The 20945-nt window shown below is 36.0% G+C and overlaps 1 protein-coding gene across 1 annotated transcript in view; it reads left to right on the top strand.

Annotated features, from left to right (window-relative positions):
- Positions 1-7134, top strand: part of LOC141457446 (uncharacterized) — a 208192-nt gene extending 201058 nt beyond the window's left edge. Inside the window, exon 4 of the mRNA XM_074134440.1 lies at positions 6713-7134. Coding sequence (XP_073990541.1) covers positions 6713-6820 — 108 coding nt within the window. The 3' untranslated portion in view covers positions 6821-7134. The remainder of the gene's footprint in view (positions 1-6712) is intronic.
- The last annotated feature ends 13811 nt before the right edge of the window (positions 7135-20945 follow it).

Here is a 20945-nt window from a genome sequence, read left to right as displayed (position 1 = left end):
CTTCCGGGGTCCTGTTCTTTCTTCTCTCTTCCAGGGTCCTCTTCTTTCTTCTCTCTTCCTTGGTCCTCTTCTTTCTTTTCACTTCCTGGGTCTTCTTGCTTCTCCTCTCTTCCTTGGTCCTCTTCTTTCTTTTCACTTCCTGGGTCTTCTTACTTCTTCTCTACACCTTGGTCCTCTTCTTTCTTCTCTCTTCCTGGGTCTTCTTGCTTCTTCTCTACTCCTTGGTCCTCTTCTTTCTTCTCTCTTCTTGGGTCCTCTTCTTTTTCTCTCTTCCTGGCTCCTCTTCTTTATCCTCACTTCCTGGGACCTCTTCTTTCTTCTTTCTTTTTGGGCCCTCATCTTTCTTCTATTTTCCTGGGTCCCCTTCTTACTTCTCTTGTCCTAGGTCACCTTCTTTCTTCTCTCTTCCAGGGTCCTCTACTTTCTTCCAGGGTCCTCTTCTTTTTCTCTCTTCCTGGGTCCTCTTCTTTATTCTCTTTTCCTGGGTCCCCTTCTTTCTTCTCTCTTTCTGGGTCCTGTTCTTTCTCCTCTCTTCCAGGGTCCTCTTCTTTCTCCTCTCTTTCTGGGTGTTCTTCTTTCTTCTCTCTTCCTTGATCCTCTTCTTTCTTCTCTCTTTCTGGGTCCCCTTCTTTCTTCTCTCTTTCTAGGTCCCCTTCTTTCTCCTCTCCTCCTAGGTGTTCTTCTTTTTTTGGTTTTGTAAAGTGCGCAACAACAAGGGTCCTTTGCACCTATACTATACTGGAGAATAGACACTTTACTACACAGCCTAATCTACACCTAGTCAATCTAATAGAAACTAACCTAGTGATTGGCCTAACTCCTATTTCCTGTTAACCTAACTAACTAATGTTGGGGCAGAGTACTCGATATTCCTCGCACCCCATAGAGATCTAACCTAAATTTAAAAAAAACCTATTTACACAAAATTTATATATACACTCATACACTCATCCTAATAAGTACATTCACCCCAATAAATACATACATCCTAATAGATATAATACTATATATACATTGAGTGGAGTACTCTACATTCCTCTCACTCATTTACAATCTTAAACCTATTTACATTCACGCAACCCATTCATACGCATGCCAGGGTTCAAATCCCGACACAGACCCATCCGTCCTAGAAAGCAGTGGCTCCCGAGCAAGTGTAGGAAGACGTCCTGCGAGACAAGAAGACAACTGTTTGCCACCCCGGCCCCGGTGCTCTTCTTTCTTCTTTCTTCCAGAATGCTCTTCTTTCTTCTCTCTTCTTGGGTCCTCTTGTTTCATCTCTCTTTCTGGGTCCTCTTCATTCTTCTCCCTTCCTGGGCCTTTCTATCTTCTCTCTTCCGGGGTCCTCTTCATTCTCCACTCTTCTTGGGTCCTCTTCTTTCTTCCCTCTTCCAGGGTCCTCTACTTTTTCCTCCACTCTTCCTGGGTCCTCTTCTTTCTTCTCTCTTTTTGGGTCTTCTTGTTTCTTCCCTATTCCTGGGTCCTCTTCTTTCTTCTGTCTTCCTGGGTCCTCTTCTATCTTCTCTCTTCCAGGGTCCTTTTCTTTCCACTCTCCTCCTGGGTCCTCTCCTTTCTTTTCTCTTCCTGGGTCCTCTTCTTTCTTCTCTCTTCCTGGATCCTCTTCTTTCTTCTCCCTTCCAGGGTCCTCTTCTTTCTTCTCTCTTTCTGGGTCCTCTTCTTTCTACTCTCTTCCTAGGTCCTCTTCTATTTTCTCTCTTCCGGAGTTCTCTTCTTTCTCCTCTTTTCCTGTGCCTTCTTCTTTCTCTTTCTTCCTGGGCCTTCTTCTTTCTTCTCTCTTCGTGGGTCCTCTTCTTTCTTCTCTCTTCCTGGGACTTCTTCTTTCTTCTCACTTCCTGGGACCTCTTCTTTCTCCTCTCTTCCTAGGTTCTCTTCTTTCTTCTTTCTTCCTGGATCCTCTTCTTTCTTTTCTCTTCTCGGGTCTAGAAGAGAGAAGAAAGAAAAGGACTCAGGAAGAGAGAAGCAAGAAGAGGACCCTGGAAGAGAGAAGAAGGAAGAGAACCTAGGAACAGAGATGAAAGAAGAGGTCCCAGGAAGTGAGAAGAAAGAAGAAGTCCCAGGAAGAGAAAAGAAAGATGAGGACCCACGAAGAGAGAAGAAAGAAGAAGGCACAGGAAAAGAGGAGAAAGAAGAGAACTCCGGAAGAGAGAAAATAGAAGAGGACCTAGGAAGAGAGTAGAAAGAAGAGGACCCAGAACGAGAGAAGAAAGAAGAGGATTTTGGTAGAGAGAAGAAAGAAGAGGACCCAGGAAGAAAGAAGAAAGAAGAGGACCCAGGAAGAGAGAGGAAAGAGAAGGACCCTGGAAGAGAGAAGAAAGAAGAGGACCCAGGAAGAGAGAAGAAAGAAGAGGACCCAGGAAGAGAGAAGAAAGAAGAGGACCCAAGTATAGAGAAGAAACAAGAGGAGCCACGAAGAGAGAAGAAAGAAGAAGGCACAGGAAGAGAGGAGAAAGAAGAGGACTCCGGAAGAGAGAAGATAGAAGAGGACCAAGGAAGAGAGAAGAAAGAAGAGGGCCTGGTACGAGAGAAGAAGAGGACTCGGGAAGGGAGGACCCGATAAGAAAGAAGAATAACCGGGAAGAAAGAAAACAGAGGGGGACCTTTGAAGATCGACCTGAGAACCCTAACTAAAAAGCAATGTGTAAACTTTCATTTTGATATTACTTTAATTATCTAATTCACCGGAAAACATTAATATGCCCTAATAATTGGAAAAAATAATTATTCATTAATTCAATGTATGACATATAACATTGGACACTTGACACTGTTTAAAAATATATATGTTACGGTAAATGTACACTCTTGGGAAATGTGCACTTTTACCGTAAAATGTGTACATTTCCTAAAAAGTTAGGTATATGTGAACTGAATATAATGTATATGTACATTTACCGGCAAATGTGTACTTTTGCCTTCACGTTTTGGTAAATGTATACTCTTACCTTCATGTTTTAAGAAAAGTTGGAATACAAATAAATTAAAAATGTTGTTGCAGTAAAAAAATATTTATTTAAATAAACATAATAAAAAAGGCTTTAATAACGAAAATTATTTTAATTAAAAAATGTAAATGACAAACAAAACATACTTTTCTTTGCATGTTATATAATATGTCGTAGGTTATGATCCCAATATTCATAAATACAATTTTCGTCCTAGTTTTTCAGGACCAATACGATGGCAATCAAACAAATAATAATAATAACATACTTTTCTTTATTATAACTGTGCAAATATTTATCGGGAGTATAACAAAATTTTCACAAAGTTTTGTTAAATATTTGCCAGGGGTAAAAGTTTATAAATTTTTTGAAAATTACCCTTAAGAAAGTAGAGATGAAGAAAGAAGTGAAGAGCAAAACATTAAATAAATAATGTAAAACCAGATCATTTTATTGTAAGTTCCTGAAGTATGGCTTGCTGCCTACTTCTCTGGACAGTAACAGTTAAATTTTATAAAACTATAAAGGAACATAAGAAATTTCATAATGAAAAAAGTTTCACTTGCGATTTCGTATTTTGTATGCTCACATTTACCAAAACGACATGGTCATTGTGAATTCAATGTACATTTCCCTTCTTTGAAATTGTAAATGTTAGTTGAATGCACATTACCCAAACGAGGAGGAAAATGTGCATATTTACCGGAAAATGTGTACATTTGCCGCAATATCTACTTTTACCGTAACATATATAACGCAAAATGAAACTTTTTAACGCATTATTGTAACGGAATTTATAAAAAAAACTCCCGAAATTTAATAATAGGGATAGAAAAACACAAATATTAGTAAAAAAAATAGTATCTAAGAAATTAAATTATGTAACAACTATCAATTTTGGTAAAATTGGGAAAAGTTTTCTCAAATTGGTTTGAACCAGTTTCGTCAAGTTGTGTTTTACTTGGAGGAAAAAAAGGCGAGAACAAGATTACAAAAAAACATGAAGATAATATATGATGAATTTGTAATAAACTATTTTAATGCAACTAAAAGTATTTTTAACAATAGTTATTATTTATTGTATTTATTTGGAACAATTTTGCAGGTTTTTATTGTCCATCAATAGTATTTCAAAATTTAGATGTGGCTCCAAATAACAACAAAAAGTAGTTAGTAAAAGTTTCGTTCCGTTAAGAAAGTGTTAACTTTTATTTATCTTAAAGTGTTAACTCTGTAAATGTTAACTCGATTTTGATAAAATTTGGCGGGATGAAAGGTTTAGGGCACTCCTGCGTAACATTTAAACGACGTTCTGCTCTTACCCTTATTAGGGGGAAGTACGAGTATGGTAATCGTTTCAAATTATCGACGCGTGAACCGATTTTCATGAATGAAATGTCATTCGAATCGAAATTTTGCGCAGATTTGCACTTAAGTCTCGACGCTGTGCCACTTAAGAAGGGGAGTTTGCCCCCCGCAAGTAAGGCCCACTCTAAAAGTATTATTACTATTATTTCTATAACACTAAGGCCGGTTTGATAAAGTTTAGCACGAAGAAGTGGTAAAAGCTTCCATACCTGACTCTAAAGTGCTACTATGCTCTTACACCTACTAAGAGGAAGTATTTATTGCAATCGTTTAAATTATCGACGCGTGAACTGATTTACGTCAATCGTCGAATTGTCATTCGATTCGATATTTTATGAGAATAAAGCTTTTGTAGATCTCGAGTTTTCAACATTAGAAACGGAGTTTGCACCACTTAAGTAAGGCCCGCCTTAATAATCAATAACTACGACCAATTTTGTTATTTTGTTATTTACACACAAATACCTTCCAATTTTAATTGAAACGTTTACCGAAGAAAACTGTTGTTGTGGATTCAACTCTAAGCATTCATTTAAAAGACCTCTCCAGTGGTAGTTACGGGTCTGACTTAACACCATATTAGGTTGTAATGAAACTATTGCTTATTCCAAATGTTAAGAAAATCTGTAAAGCAAAAAGGGAAATCTATCCAAAAGGTACAAAAATCTCTTTAACAAAAACTCACAGTTTAAAATGGTAAGTATAAGGGTTGTTTAAACACCAAAAGGTACACAAATCAGCAAGTACCCAACATTTCATTAATACTTCATTGATATCATTTAAGAAATTTTACTGCATTAACTTTTCATTGATATTTTTAGAATTTATTAGATGTCACGGACCCTTATGCTGGCCATTTTCATCTACAAAATATTTGTTCAAGTGACGCACCATTTCACTTAGATTGACTGTAATATTTATTAATCTGTAATAATCAAACCATTAATCACAGGTAGAAAAGAAAAACGTTATGTTTATTTTATTTATTTAGTTTTTAAATAAAAATCGTCAGTTTAAGTGATTGTTACTTTATGTATTCAAGGGTTAAAAATAATAGGTAATAATAGGGAAGGGATTAGCTATGAGGTTAGCATACTGGACTCCCACGCGGAGTTCCCGGGTTCGAATCCAGCAGCTGACCCTTAGATTTTCTCTTCCTAGAAGCTTCTTACAGCTCACTGTCCGGTGATGGACAGTGTTGTCTGTAACGAGAGAACACTGGCCGGAGGCCGGCAATGCACTGGAAAAAGCTCCGGGCGCTAATAACCTCAGCTGTTGATGCGCAAAAAAAAAATAGGTAATAATTAATCTTGGTTAATATTAAACAATATAGTTTTCTTCAACTACATTCTTAATCTAGGTGTTCTTCCCACAATCTTATATGTATATATGGAATATAAAATAGATAAGATTTGCACATATTTAGGACAGTTAATTATTAAAGTATTTTACTGCAAGTACTCAATTAAAGGGACTGCATTAAATTACTACTGAGAAATGAATAATTTACTTGTTATTAACTATGTGTTATTTGTGCTCTCAAATACTTCTGTTAGACGAATTGAAGATTCAAATCTTGTTCTAACTTCGTGATTCAAATTTAAATAGTGATCAGAACTACCTTTGTCTTTTTATTTTATTTTAATGTGCATGTGTATGTGATTACACAGAATAAAGGGCATAACAGAGATAAATCAGAAAAATAATGTGGAATAGAGTTAAAATAAGCTTCTATTTAGTTATGATGAAGAAATATATATTTTTATTATTATTTTCACAAAAAAATTATTATAAATGAAGTGGCCAGCATAAGGGTTCATGACATCTAATAAATTCTAAAAATATCAATGAAAAGTTAATGCAGTAAAATTTCTTAAATGATTTCAATGAAGTATTAATGAAATGTTGGGTACTTGCTGATTTGTGTACCTTTTGGCGTTTAAACAACACTTATACTTACCATTTTAAACTGTGAGTTTTTGTTAAAGATTATTTAAGTTCTACAATGGGATCCGATAATAAGCTTTTTGACGAAACCAACCAATTTAACCGAATCGATTTTTTGTTTGTAAGTTTCTCCGCAAATAGCCTCCACAATTTCCCCTCCAAAATTTAGGTTATAGGCGAGGAAGTTGTTCGGGCTTTCCAGTAAATGCCAATTTATTGTGACGTAGGCACTTGTCACGTATTGAATATAAGAATTAAATATGATATAAAAATTATAAATTTGAAGAAAATCGGCTAATCGCGCACTTATTTCGAAACCGGGATCACCATGTTGGAATCCAATAATCACTAACAACTCACCTAATCCCTTCCCTAAGCAAGTATTATTATTTGAATTATCATTACTCATGATTTTTTTTAAAAATATTTTGCAGACAAGCCGGCCAGTTTACGAGTTCCCAAAATATGACAACAAGAGTACTAGTCCAACCAGTCTCCACTCAGATGAGCAGCCTACCTTCAACCAAGTTGAAATCCAATAAGAATACATCATCAAAGTTAATTAAGATTAAGCATTCATGTAACCAGTTGAAAAAAAAATAATAGAAAGAAAAGAATACCAAAACTTATAATTCAATATGGAGTCCATTGTAAATTGAAAATTTTGCTGTAGAGTTTTTTGGTTTTATGAATCCCGCTTAGCTTTGTAACCATTCTCTACTTGTATTGTTATGTAATATCATTTCTTTATGTTTGTTATAATTATTAAAAATTATATTGAATAGATTAAAAATTTAATGAAGAACACAACAACATCAACTATCTTAATAAAGTTTAGATATACTTTCTTCTCACAGCTGTTACTGGTTTGAAAAGTAGTCTGTACTTAGTTCATTATATAATGCAGTGATGCATACTGATGTTGCTCGAGACACACAATTTGCAATCTATCTAAAGAGATAGATTGCAAATTGTGTGTCTCGAAAAAAAGAAGTTTCTAAAGTTTTTTTTTTTTTTTTACGTATTAGCACTTCAATTTATTTTAAATTCAAGTCTAGAAAATCGTAGTTTCAAGAAGGGATAAAAGCGAAAGCATTGCGACCCAAGAGATCTAGTGTGGTTTCCTTCTAAAGTACCCAGAAGTAAGTAAAAGCACCCGGTAAAGATTCCAGAATTAGCATTTATATAGTAGTGAATAACGTAGAAATGTGCTAGAGTTTGGTAGGCTTCGCTTAACCCAAACTAGTTTTATCCTTAAGCAGCATGTGACAATTCACTTGTAAAGGTTCACTTGTATACCTGCAGGAACGCAGGGGTATTTCTAAAGAAGTGACTTTCCACAACTAGAGTATGACAAAAATCTTCTACTTTCTTAATCCTCGACCATATTTGTACTACAATACTTTACCTATACCACAATGTTAACACAAAGGTTTTTATTATGGGTGTACGTACCCTTTTTACTGTAAGTTCATTCTTGTGTTACCTTATGAGAAGATCTGTGCGATTAAAAAAATTGCGAGTGGAATCGAGTAATTTGGGCGATTTTAGAACATTAGTTATAAGGAGCAGGACTACTTCAAAAAATCTCATGTAAACACTCCTCGATTTTATCTTGCCGTAGTTTACGAAATTAAATGTTACTAAAACTAAGAATTTGTACAAAAAAGACATTTGACTGTAAAATTTTACTTGATCATGTTAAGGATCATATTATTAGATCATATTACACACAAAATCGCTAAAACCAGCTCTATTCAGGAAGTGGCACTTCCTATCACTGATTTTTTCCAAACGTTGAATTTCGGTTACGTACTCAATCCTTATTAAAACTGAATATCTGATGTCTTTATATTGCAATGAAATCACAGTAGATGGAAGCGCAACCACTACCTCCTAACCCAGAAGTGCCCTCAATCGAACTACGAAATGTTTAAAATTGAAGTCAAATAATTATTTATGCTTAATAAGTGTACTAAATTTAAATAAATTACTGGAGGCTTTTATACGCAAATCTAAAAATTGAAAAATCTATACAATAATACTTCATTTTCACGTTCGCTGATGCACCTAAACCTAAACAAAGTACCAAATTGGAACGAATGGTACTCTGCGTTTTTGAGTTACGGTCATTACTCAAAAACAAACGCGTATGTTTTAAAGTTTTTGTTTTTTTAATTTAAGGCGCGTCAATAACTGAGGTCTTAGGCGGCCAGAGACTTTTCCAGTATGCTGCCGGTTTCCGTAAGGTATCCTTTCTTGCAGACAAAACTGTCCCACACCGTACAGTTAACTATAAGGGGCTCCTAGGAAGAGAAAGTCTAAGGGCAGAGAGCCCTTAGATAGGGACACACATCCTTTAGATAGGGATAAGAACATGGGATCTTCGCATGGGGAAAGTAGAGCATTTACCACTCAACTAATCCTCGATAGTATAGCTGTTGAGAGCAAAAGTGATCTAAAAGTAAAATGTTTTCGAAACATAAGAATGCCCACTCAATAATAAAGTTGTTTGTAATAGCTCTAAACCTAAAGTTGGCATGGTGACTGGTAACTGCATTATTTCTTCTACAAGTTTACAAACTGCATCAATAGCACCGTAACCTCCTCTGTAACCAACCTGTGAGTCAATAATCAAATTATTTTTTTCCAGGTGTACGGGCTACCACTTTTTTTACTACTTTAGGAAAGACTGGCACCAAAGTTACTGGACAACAAATGTTGAGATCGATTAATAATTTTTTTTTTGTGTACAGGAATCGCTTTCGCTACCTTCAATACTGCAGGAAAACAACCTTCTATTATGAAACGGTTCATAAAGTTAGTGAGTGGTTATATAAAAAAAGTACAGTTTTCTTAATAAACAAATTAGAAAAGCCAAAGTGATCTTCACTCTTCTTTCCTTTCATTCCCTTCACCACTTCCAGTATAGCGACTTCACTCAATTTAAAATGTACTTGTGAGCGCCAGACCAGATGTGATATCGTACATTATTATGTCAGCGGTTTCCTAGCACTAAAGAAGAAACACGTAGCAGGTCCACAAGTAAGTATTGAACATTTCTACACTGATAGAAGAAACATGACTATCAAAAAGTTTCTTACCTCCATTGATTCAACTTCCATGCCGCTTTGTTCTTGTTTTCCGACTTAGTAAATTCCCATTATATAGTTTTGTAGCCTGTGACCGAAAAATGTGATAGGTGGCAGAGACTACCGCAGTTGGCTATATTTTATAACAAATTTGGAGTGACCGTTGGACTGCCACAGTGACATACTAATATCGTGAAAACATTAAAAATTCATTTTTTCTCGTACGCTCGGCCTGGCTTGTGCCTCGAATACCATTATCGCCACTTGTAAGTCATTACCTTGTATTTCGTCTTATTATTATTTAGTACGTGGGTTTTCTCTTATTTTTGTATTTAGTATAATTATTTTGTGTATATTTTCATTGTTGAGTTTCGAACTCTTACTTACTTACTCGTACTTACGATTTTCTGTAATTTTGAGTTAATTCCTTTCTTTAAATTATAGCACCAGAGAGAATTTTATTCAGCTCCCTGTCACCCCATTTGATTGACTACCGGACCCTCCCTCTTCTTAGGCTTGAGCTATCCCAACAGAGGTATTTAAGAGCCTTTAAGAGTATTTTTATTTGGGGGCTGGTTAGGGGTATCTTAGGGATAGCTTAGCCTATCCTGCGCCCGCAAATAATACCGTCCCTGAGAGAAGGACCGAAAGGACCTCTCCCCTAGCCGGTCACAAGCATTTTTCAGTTTTTTCTTGTATGATTTCTTTAATTTGCGGTACTCGTCAGAATGGCCGCCAGTGTTCACAGATTTGCCTAATTCAATTAGCAGATCTTGTGCAACCAGCTGTCCCCTTAATTCATTAGTGTACCAGACGTTCTCAAATTTTTGTTTACTCCGTTAGCTCTTGACTCTTGGGAAGCTGTAATTGTAGCAGTTAACGAATGTAGATAAAAATGTATTAAAAATTTCTTTTGTATCACCTATACTTAATATTAAATCCTAGTTAATCTGGCTTGGAAAATAAATACATCAAAATTTTCCTCTTTAATTAATTTTACCCATCAAATATTTTTCATTTTTTTACTTCCAAGCGTTCCGCTATGCTGCTAATATATGTATTAGCCGTGGTGATCGCTTAAATGGTGGTTCACCAACCCTTTAATCTGAAATTTATCACTATATTACCTAAACAAGAATTTAGCCATTTTCAGTAATTTTTATAACAAATCCATAACTATTAGACATATTTCTAAAATCAGATAACAACTTATTACCAGTTAAAAACGTAATGTTAAAATGACCTAATTTCATCACCTTTTTTAAAAAATGTCTAACGTTTATCTATCCTATCAATAAATATATGACAGTCAGAATGTGGCGGACTGTATACTGCAACAAAATATAGCGATACTCTATAGCGATAACTTCACGGATAGATTCTAATGCTAAACAGTTTAAATTTAAAATCATTTCTCGACTTGATAAATATTGCCACTCACCCACGTATAGCCTGTGTGGACAAAAAACAGATGCAGGCAATAACCATTAGAAACATACGAGGCGAGTTTTCTAAGTACCGTTCGGAAATTTGGCTGCTACAGTGCTGCGGTCGGCATTTGGCGCTTGCGCGATGTGTACCTACTTCTGTTGGAAGAAACCAGACGCTATTACGGAAACATTCGACCGTGAGCATTTAAAATGCCTCCGCCAATTCAAAACGCCGTCAACTGCAAAATACGTGCTGTTATTCGTTTTTTATTCGTTTCATGTAAAAATAAAATTGTTAAGAAAAGTATACTTTTTGTTTTTGTGTTTTTTTTATTTCAATACGGTACTTAAAAAACACGCCTCGTATAAATATTTTTACACTTATTTTTCCAATGCTCGAACTAACATAGAATATGTAATTCTCTTGTTCTAAAATATTTTGTAAAAGTACCAGCTTATTACTTAATCCTTGGATATTTTGATGTAGAACATTTATTTCCTTTAGCTCGGGAGCTCTGCGTCGGCGTGGAAAAAAAAAACCTCAAGGTCACTCTGCAAGGCCAGATATCACTTTCCCATAGGCCATCAGCAAGTCTGCAACTACAGTTCCTTCCCTTGGACTCGAACCTAGATATTGTGACATTCTTATTTGGAAAATATTTACTGATGAACTCGCAAATATCTTCGGTGCTCGTGCCTTCTTTCAAGTGTCCATTTCTATTATCTCTCTAGTATTTTCAGAACTTCCTATTTTCACTACCCTTCTTGCTGCCTTTTTAGGCTTGACTACTTTATGCTTGGTTCTAATTTTATCTTGCAAATTCTGTATTTTTATGTCAGCCATCTCTACTGGTTTTGCTTGCAAATGGACACTTTTTATTTCATAAAGCTGCTTCATAATTGCTTAGAACTGTGCTACCTTGGGATAGATTTCGTAAAGGCCAGTCAAAGAATTGTGCTTGATTTCTGTCTTGTATGTACAGTAATTACTATCTTATTTTTGCTGAAGTGATATCTACAATAGCTAGACTTTCAAGTTTGAAGTATCTAAGCAATAACATTGGGTCATTAAGAGAGGTGGTCATAATATAAACATCGACTATAGAGTGTTGGTACGAGTAAGTAAAAGATTTTGGAACAGGCTACCTGTGTAATTGCCACTGACTCCAATGGAAATAAGGGTTAAAAAAAATGATAAGGGACGTAGAATAATGAAACGTTTTGGAAGAGAAAACATAGAAGTGATACAGCTGCCTGTTAAATCGATTAAATTTTTACATCCTGCGGAGATTCCTAAGATAAAACTTATATAACAATTCCATTACTGGAAATGTCCTAATAATATACAGTGAGGGAAGCAGAAAAGGTAATATGGGTTCGCAGTTGGTTTTTTACTTAAATGCTGAGGAATTTCTTAAAAAGAAAAGCAGATTTAGAGAACATTGCTCCAGTAACCAGGCGGAATCGACCACCAACAATGTTTTGAAAACTTGTGCTAAATTAACAAATCTGAGAAGGGAAAACCAAATTTTACTGCACAGTCTTCAACAGTTGTAATCCTATGCTGTAATTGGAAAGGATCCGATTGCTTTATTTGAACTGTAGCAGAAGAAGTAATAAGTCCTTCTTAATAAGATAATGGCTTAAATAAACTAGACAAGCAGGCAACGATTGAGCGGTCATACTAGCTAAAGAAACAGCAAAGGACTCTAATACTAAGATATCGACCTGCGAAGCTAATGTGTATTGTGGTACTGGGTTCGATTCCCGGTCTTTAGGCCTTGGATTTTATTTAATGGTTAATAAAAGAAATTTACAGTAAAGTATGTTTGCTAGTCGCCTCCGTCCACGACACCTAATTGGTAGATGGACGTTAAGCCCCGCCTGAAAAAATTGGCGATTACTTTACTTTACTTTACTAAGATATCTTTCGATGAAACATCGAAGACGTTCTTTAATCCCACAACGGAAGGGAAAATTTTAGATTTTTGGGAGAAACTCTGAAAGAGGTGGATAAAAGGTAGCCATTTAACTTTAATTAATTGTAATAGAAGGCATTAAACTATTCACATGTACAGGTTTTTAGAAAACTACCAATGAAAAAATAATTATAATGACGTTAATTATTTGTTAAAAAGTTAAAAAATGCACATACCAAGATACATTACCGATTTTTTTTTTTTTTGACACCTGATTTAAGTGCAAGTTTAGCGCAGCAGAAGGAAGTAAAAATCGTCGGTTTAAGTTCATTCTTCGATTAAATTATTGTTACTTACTAGTAGTTAAGCGTTAAAAATAATGTGTAATTAGTAATTAATCTACAATAGTTAGTTATATTACATTTTAATGTAGTTTCGTTCAATTACATTCGTAATTAGATCTTATCCCCACAATGGTATATGTAACCTAAAATAGATAAAGATACGTACATTTTTAGGATAGACAGTTATTATTAAGTACTTTTTGACTATACTAATGACTTAATATTATTATTATTATAATATTATTATTTGATTATGAATTTTCTTTACAAGTACTCAATTAAAGGGTCAATATCTATATATGTATATAAAAATGAATGTGTGTCTTTCTGTCTGTACTCGATAGATTCAAAAACCATACATCCAATCGCCGTGAAAATTTGGGAAATTTTTAGGTATATCCCCGGGAAGGTTTTTGAAAAAAAAAATTTAAATCAGAGTTGGGGTTCTAGGTGCTCCCGAACAAATATCCCAAAAATATCAAAATAACATTTAATTAGTAATATTTGCTAAAAGTGTAACCATGAAAACCATGAAAAACAGTTTTTTGCAATTATTAATACGAGAATAAATTATACCGAAGATGGTGGAAAATCCATTAAACTAAAAGAACTCAACAATACTATTGATGTTGATAATCGTTGGGTAGTACCATATTCTCCATTACTACTAAAAACGTATAACGCACACATAAATGCTGAGTACTGCAATTCAGTGAAAGCTATAAAATATTGTAAAGTTTTTGTCCTTTTACTAAAAACTTCACAACTATAACTAATGCCTGCCACTAGTTATTAAATATGTGGGTTTGATTAAATAATAAAACTCGCTAAAGTTGTAAGTAATAACCTGATTTATTAACACATTACCTTTATTAACATTAACATTTACTAGCAACTAATGCTATTCATTACAGTTACCATTTACAATAGTCACAACAGTTTTCTGTTACTTACTCACTACGTAACGCCACAAAACTGTTCCCCGACTGACCACTGGTCCGCACTGCACCGAATTGCACTAGTCTCTGCTACACAAACAAAGCTCTACTCACTAACTGACTAACCGCCTGACTAGCTAACTTTGAAGCACTCCGCAACACTGACTCTCTCAAAACTAACTCATAAACTTGACTAAAAACTCTAATAACTGTCTGCAAAGACTTCACTAAAAACTCTGTCTAAAAACTTGATTAAAAAAAAACTGACTTCTCCAGCTGTGTCTGCCTCCTTTTAACTGCGACTGCCCCACTCCGTCTGTGTCACGCCCACCGGCCGGTCACTGGCTGAGGAAAACACATGCTGCCACCACCCCAACTGGGGCCGCCCTCCTCTAACCTTCTGTCTTACTCCAACTCCGTCTGTCTTGCTCCCACCTGCCGCTCATTGGCTGGAGAACGCATACTGCCACCACCCCAACTGGAGCCGCCTCCTCCAATTGTTTGTCTCACTCCTACCTGTCAATCACTGGCTGGGAAAACACATATGCCACCACCCCAACTGAGGCCTTTCTCTTAGCTGGCTTTTACACAGCGGTGGACCGTTACAGGCTACGGTCACTAAACTCCTACAACAATCTAGCCCTTTCTCCTCTGGCTCAGGTAGAGACCGGCCTTTTGTTTACACAGAGGCGGCATGTTACCGACTTTGGTCGCTCAACCCCTAGAACAATCTAGGCCTTTCTTCTCTGCCCAGGTCAACTTCGTTACAATATATTTGCAAATATGTGAACAAAGGAAGCGATATGGTAGTGTTTGGAGTGGAAAATACAACTGCATCTAACGATGAAGTCACCCAATATCAACTGAGACGCTACATAAGTAGCAATGAGGCTGTATGGCGTATTTTATCATTTTCCATTCATGAGCGATATCCAACGGTTGTTCATTTAGCAGAAAATGGACAGCGTGTGTATTTTACATCAGAAAATGTACCTGCAAGAGCAATGTCACCACCGCCAACAACATTAACTGAATTTTTCACATTATGTAGAAATGCTACCTTTGCAAGGACACTACTGTACTCTGAAGTAGGGATAATTTTATTGTTAATTTTCATTTCGATGTATTGTATACATTTGATCATTAATAAATTGTGTTTAAGGTATCAAAACTGCCTTTTTGTTCAAACACAGCAACGTGTGAACGGGTACAGCTAGTTATATTATAATTTAGAAATGAATTTTACTAGTAGTTATTTATTTGTTATTAACTGTGTATAATTTGTGCTCTCGCTTTTGTAGCAAAAAAATCCTAATTTAAATAATACTTTCTTTGTCAAAAGTAATAGTAAGTAGAAAAATGAAAAATACAGCTCTTCCCTTTTATTACGGGCCAAAGGGGGCATGGTGTGACATAGATGAGGAGACAGGCGTGGTTTAATAAACAGTTCTCGCTTCTGATTGGCTCTTCAACCGACCTAACTCTTATCACTTCCATTCTTCACTGTGATTGGCCAATTCTTTATTGCTAATTATCTAATAATAATATCTAATAATGCCGTTCTCCAGAAAATTACAAACCTTTAAAAGCCTATTCCGTAAAGCTGCATATCTGAGTTACAGATTTTCTTAAAACTTGAAGTAAACAATACTTTCATTAAAACTTCACGCTGCATACCAGCGGAACTTTGTAAACCACTGGAGTGATTGTGTAAAATGATTAATGTTAGAGTTGCTGTTTCAAAGAAACTCCACAAAAAAATGTTTTTGGTAAAACGTTTCGAATAAAAAGTGGAAGGTATTTATTTGTAGCTAAATAACAAAATTACAAACTAAACAGCGTATACAGTACGTTCTGTTAAAAAAAGTAATAAAAATTACAGAGAGACCCAGAGAAATAAAACTGCGGATACGGTACGATTTCAATCATTTCCTTGCCAGATGTTACTGAAATTTGGGGAAAATTACAGAGTTGTTATGGAATAATAGTTTAAGAAGCGGCCTTCTTATGTGGAGCAAACTCCCTCCCTAAAGTGTTTACCTTCCAGATACCAAAAAGCTACAGCTAAATAAAATTTCAAATTGAATGACCATTCATGAAAATCAGTTCACGCGTCGATAATGTGATCGACTACAGGTACTATCCCTTAGTAAGTGCAAGAACAGGATGGAAAAGAAATCTTCGCATTACTACCAAACGCTATTTGCAATCTGAATGTCATTGACAAGACCAACCAAACGTTTTACCATTGTAGGCAAACTAAGAGGCCTGATAAATTCCAGAACCACGAAATATTCTTGTCCAAGACGCATATATAAAAACTTAGAGAAAAATTAGTAATTATAAAATACCTCAAATCGCCGTCCTATTTAGCGCTAATGGGATCCGTGCTAAAGGTCCTATTAAATGCTGAAGGTATCATTCGCAATTATGTGTCACATGTGATTTTTTAACATTGTTTCAACTGTTATGTAGAATAAGTGTTATAATTTTATTTAATTAGAAGTAAAAAATAACAAGCGAGTATTACTAGATTTTTAGGGAAATAATTGAGAGTGCTTAAAGTTAAGCCCTTACCTCAATGGAGGAAAAAAAACAGAAGAAATAAACAAATCACAGTCGACTGTATCCTGAACAGACATATTTTGTCTACCTGTTATTTTTACATCTTCATCAACATCATAGTTGAATTCCTCTCTACTGCCTATATAGTATGAGGAGCCCGTATATATATTTTCCTCCATGTCTTCTTTACCTGTTTTCTCTCTTTTTGCGCAATTCAAACTTCTATGTTGGAACGTTATTTTAACTTAACACCATCTTCCCAACCCCGTCTAAGTCTGCCTAGGGTCTTTTGCTAGTGACCTCAGTATTGTAAGCTGACTGGTCGGTTATAATCCATTCTTAATAAATGACGGTACCATCTCAGCTGGGCTTTTCGGCTATGTGGATTGCTGGCATTATTTGAACAGTTCCTCACCGTGTCTCGTCACATATTGCCCTCTATCTGAGAGACCTAATCTCCATCACCTGGATCCTCCTCTTACTTCTTATAGTAAACACCCCAAGATTCAGAGAGTGTAAATGTAAAATTTTGATTTACAGACGACTATCTTTATAAATATGACCACTCTCGCCTGTTTAAAATGCTCCTGAGTCTGCTAGTGTATGTTGTATAGTGAACATCGTGTCTGTCTTCAAGTAATATATCTTTGGTTTTGAGAGACATACATACGTTGATAAAAATTTGCAAAGTGGAAGATATAAGTGAGGTGGTTAGTTGGTGAAAATTTTAAAAAAATTTATCGGACAGTTTTCATGAAATTAGGTTAGTAGTAGGTTAAATTAGAGTTAGAATACTGGAGGGGGTAAGAAGCAGAAGAAGACCCGCCTACTTTATTGTAGTAAAAGTAGAATTTGGATTGGTTTTATAGAGATTATTGGAAGGTAAATAATCATTTCTTCGTTGGTCTGTAAGTACTGCTCTTTTATCACGAAGTAAGAGGGGATTATTCAAGGTCATCGCAACAGATGACATTCATAATCTTTCTACTTTGAGTCAAAAGTATTCTACTATTTTACAACCGGCTATTAAGTGAACTGTCCTCCAAAATGTTTCGTTATTTTCTTGTACATTAAAAAAAATAAAAAAATGCAAATAACAATAGGAAAAGTTAGCATTTCATTTGGTGTTTTAGAAGTATGTTGAATTTACTTCAAGTTATTGGATCTAATTAATAATGGATTTGTCCATTAGTTATAAATTTTCTAATTGAAATTTATAATAGAACAATAAACATGTCTGTGGATGATAAACTAGATGAGATACTATTAAAACTAGGGAAATTGAACACGTTGGAGGAGAAGCTAACTAATTTAGGTTCTAAATTCGAAAATGAAATTATTTCATTGAAATCTGAAATTAATGAATTTAAAAATGATTATGAGGAATACAATACCCATTAGGATAAAAGGCGAAGGAAAAAAAATGACTCTTATATCTCTACTTTGAACTAAGTTAAAACAATTCTAAGTGCAATGGAATTAAATTTTAATGTCTGTAACATTAATAATATTATAAGATTAAGAGGAAGTGCCGCCAATGGCCCAATTCTAGTAATGCTTAACTCAGTTCTTCTAAGAAATGATATTTTATGGAATAAGTACAAGCTCTCTCAGACAGAAGAATGGAAGGGAGTCAAAATAAAGGAAGATCTTCCGACTAATATTAGGCAGATAAGGAAGGAGTTGTTCCCATTCTTCCAGCTGCACAAAACCAGAGGAGACAAAGTTATGATAAACTTGTGGTAAATGGAAACTTTTTCAATCTGGAGGAACTGAGGAATAAGCAATATTCGATAAATAAAAGGCAGCGTAGTGAGAAGAGTTCTCCATCTAAATTGGGTAAGAATAGGAAAAGCAAAAATATTGCTAAAAAAAAGTGTCTAATATAGATAAACGTTCTAGAAGCAATAGCCTAGATACATTTTTCAGAACGTGGCCAGAATCAGTGTGTGGCCAGAGAATAGCAATTACTGGATCGATCGGAGGACAACGGCATACAAATCGGACATCTAAATGGCAATCGAAATACAGGAGAAAAGGAAATAATAAAAAGTATAAAACAGGTAGTGAAGAGGCAGAAAAACAAGAATGTCCTTAGAATTGGTACACAAGTGTTAGGACACTGAGGGGAGAGGAGAGCTTAGAAGAATTGGAAACTGCCATAGAAAATCTCAAGTGGGATGGACAGAGATGCTTGGAGAAGAAAATGGAAAGAGCTCGCAGCGGACTCTGCTTCCCAGTAGGATTGGTCCCCGTGGGAAGTCTGATCATTACTCCCGTAAGGGAAGGTCTATACAAAGGAAACAAAAAATGAATAAATAAATAAAATAAAATACAAAATAAATAAATAAAATAAAATAAATAATAAAAAATAAAAATAAAAATAGGTTATCGGATAGCGAGCTGCAAAATAAACAGTAATCCCCGTAGGGGGAAGAGGACTAGCCACTTCTCCAGGGAGCTTAGCATCCCTGCGGGTATCCCAGTTTAACAACTCTTCAACACTCATACTGACACCCCTTAACACTCACACTGTACACCTAGGACCTACAGAGGTAGTTGATATGTGTAGCTACTTTGGTTTAGCGAACCCACAGGTAAACTCGAGCACCCTGAAGCTCCCACACACTCACTTTCACCTTAACATTCACACTACACAGACGGCTACACACACTGCACGAACAAGGACACGCACTCGTCGAGAGTCAGAGTATAAATATCTCTCCCTCGCGTACCGTGGCGAGGCTCTGGGGCTAGGGGGAAAAGAGGATCTTGGACATTGAGGGAGACGTTGACCCCGCAGGTCAACGTTGAAGCCCGCAGCTTCTTTTCTCAACACACGTCTTTGGTCTCGGCTTCACGTGAGAGCTTCGCCTGAAGGAAAGCTCTACTTCAAGAAATCGGCAAGGAAACTCCGCCTCAGGTGGGTTCCTAGGGTCAGGAATGGGGCCACGGGGACCAACGGAGGAAAATCTGATACAATTTAAAAGACTAAGAGCCAGGGAGAGGCGTTAAATTATGAAATCAAAAAAGCAAACTCTCACCTCCTATGTGTCAAAGATATCCTCATCAACGACATTGAAGGAGGTGTGGGATAAGATAAGAGCCCTTTCTGGGGGTCGCAGAACCCCGTCGATGCTACTTCTAAAGAATAATGATGTAATCGTCACCGGACCAAAAGATGTATCTGAAATCTTTGCTAAGGTGTCTAGCTCACAAAACTACTCTGCAGAATTCTTAAGGCGAAAAGGTGACGTGGAGCAACAGCCACTAGATTTTGAATCCGATATTGAAGAATCTTACAATGCACCGCTGACCATGGAAGAATTAGAAAATGATTTAAAGAAAAGTAAAGATACACAGAGGTGGATGGAATCCCATATGCTGTGCTAAGAAATATAAACCTATCTGAGAAGAAAAGCCTTCTTGCATTGCACAACAGCATATGGGAGACTGGACTATATTCTGATGGTTGGCAGGAAGCAATAATTATACCGATCCCTAAAGAACGGAAAGACCCCTGTGATCCCTCGAATTATAGGCCTATCTCGTTATAGGCCTGCCACATGACCAGCGCGCAATTCTCCAAGAGGGTTCTCCCTATGTAAGGAGGCTGATTGATTTCTCGAAAAATATAAATTTTTATAATAAAATTTAGGTAGAGATGAGGTTAGTTTAGAAATTTTAAAGGGGATAGGAATATCAAGTACTTTCCCCTTGTATGAATGAGTAGTATGTCTGTGTTTAATAGCGTGAGTGTATTTTTGGCATGAAAGTACAATCGGTGTATTTATTTGCGAGAATGCTATTGCTGTGAATGTATTTATAGGCGTGAATGTATTTATTAGCGTGAATGTATTTATAGGTATGAATGATTTTATCAGTGTACGTGTATTTATCGCGAGAATGGTGGTATGAAAGTTAGATTTAGGCTTTTAATCCGGGGTTGAAAGAAATTTATAAAAGTATTTCAACCCCCCTAGGTTTAAATTCATTTAGGATTAGGTCACTTTTAGAGTGTGAAGGAACATTTGTACGGAATATTTGAGAACGGAAATAGCCTCTTAAGGATAGACTATATGAAACGGATAAAGTCGTCGTGGTTATATACATTTTTATTAATAAATACAGTTGAAGCCAAACCCAAGGTATTTTAAATGATTGATGTTTGACAAAATGTCAGCTTATGAAAACAAGGAATGGTACAATCGGCGAAATCGCATTCCCCCTCGTCGACCAGATCGATGATGTAAGAGGGGAGTGCTCTCTGCATTCGATAGCCTAGGCTCCCCCCTGTGTGTGGCAGCCCAATACGTCATTAGGTACCATCCCAGCTCTAGTAGCCCTTGAATAGGAAAAGGGAAAATGTGTGGTAGGCG

The sequence above is a fragment of the Rhodnius prolixus genome, unplaced genomic scaffold, assembly GCF_049639745.1.
Source record: "Rhodnius prolixus isolate KJV_2025 unplaced genomic scaffold, Rpr scaffold_16, whole genome shotgun sequence".
NCBI lineage: Eukaryota > Metazoa > Arthropoda > Insecta > Hemiptera > Reduviidae > Rhodnius > Rhodnius prolixus.
This window is presented reverse-complemented; position numbering and strand designations above follow the sequence as displayed.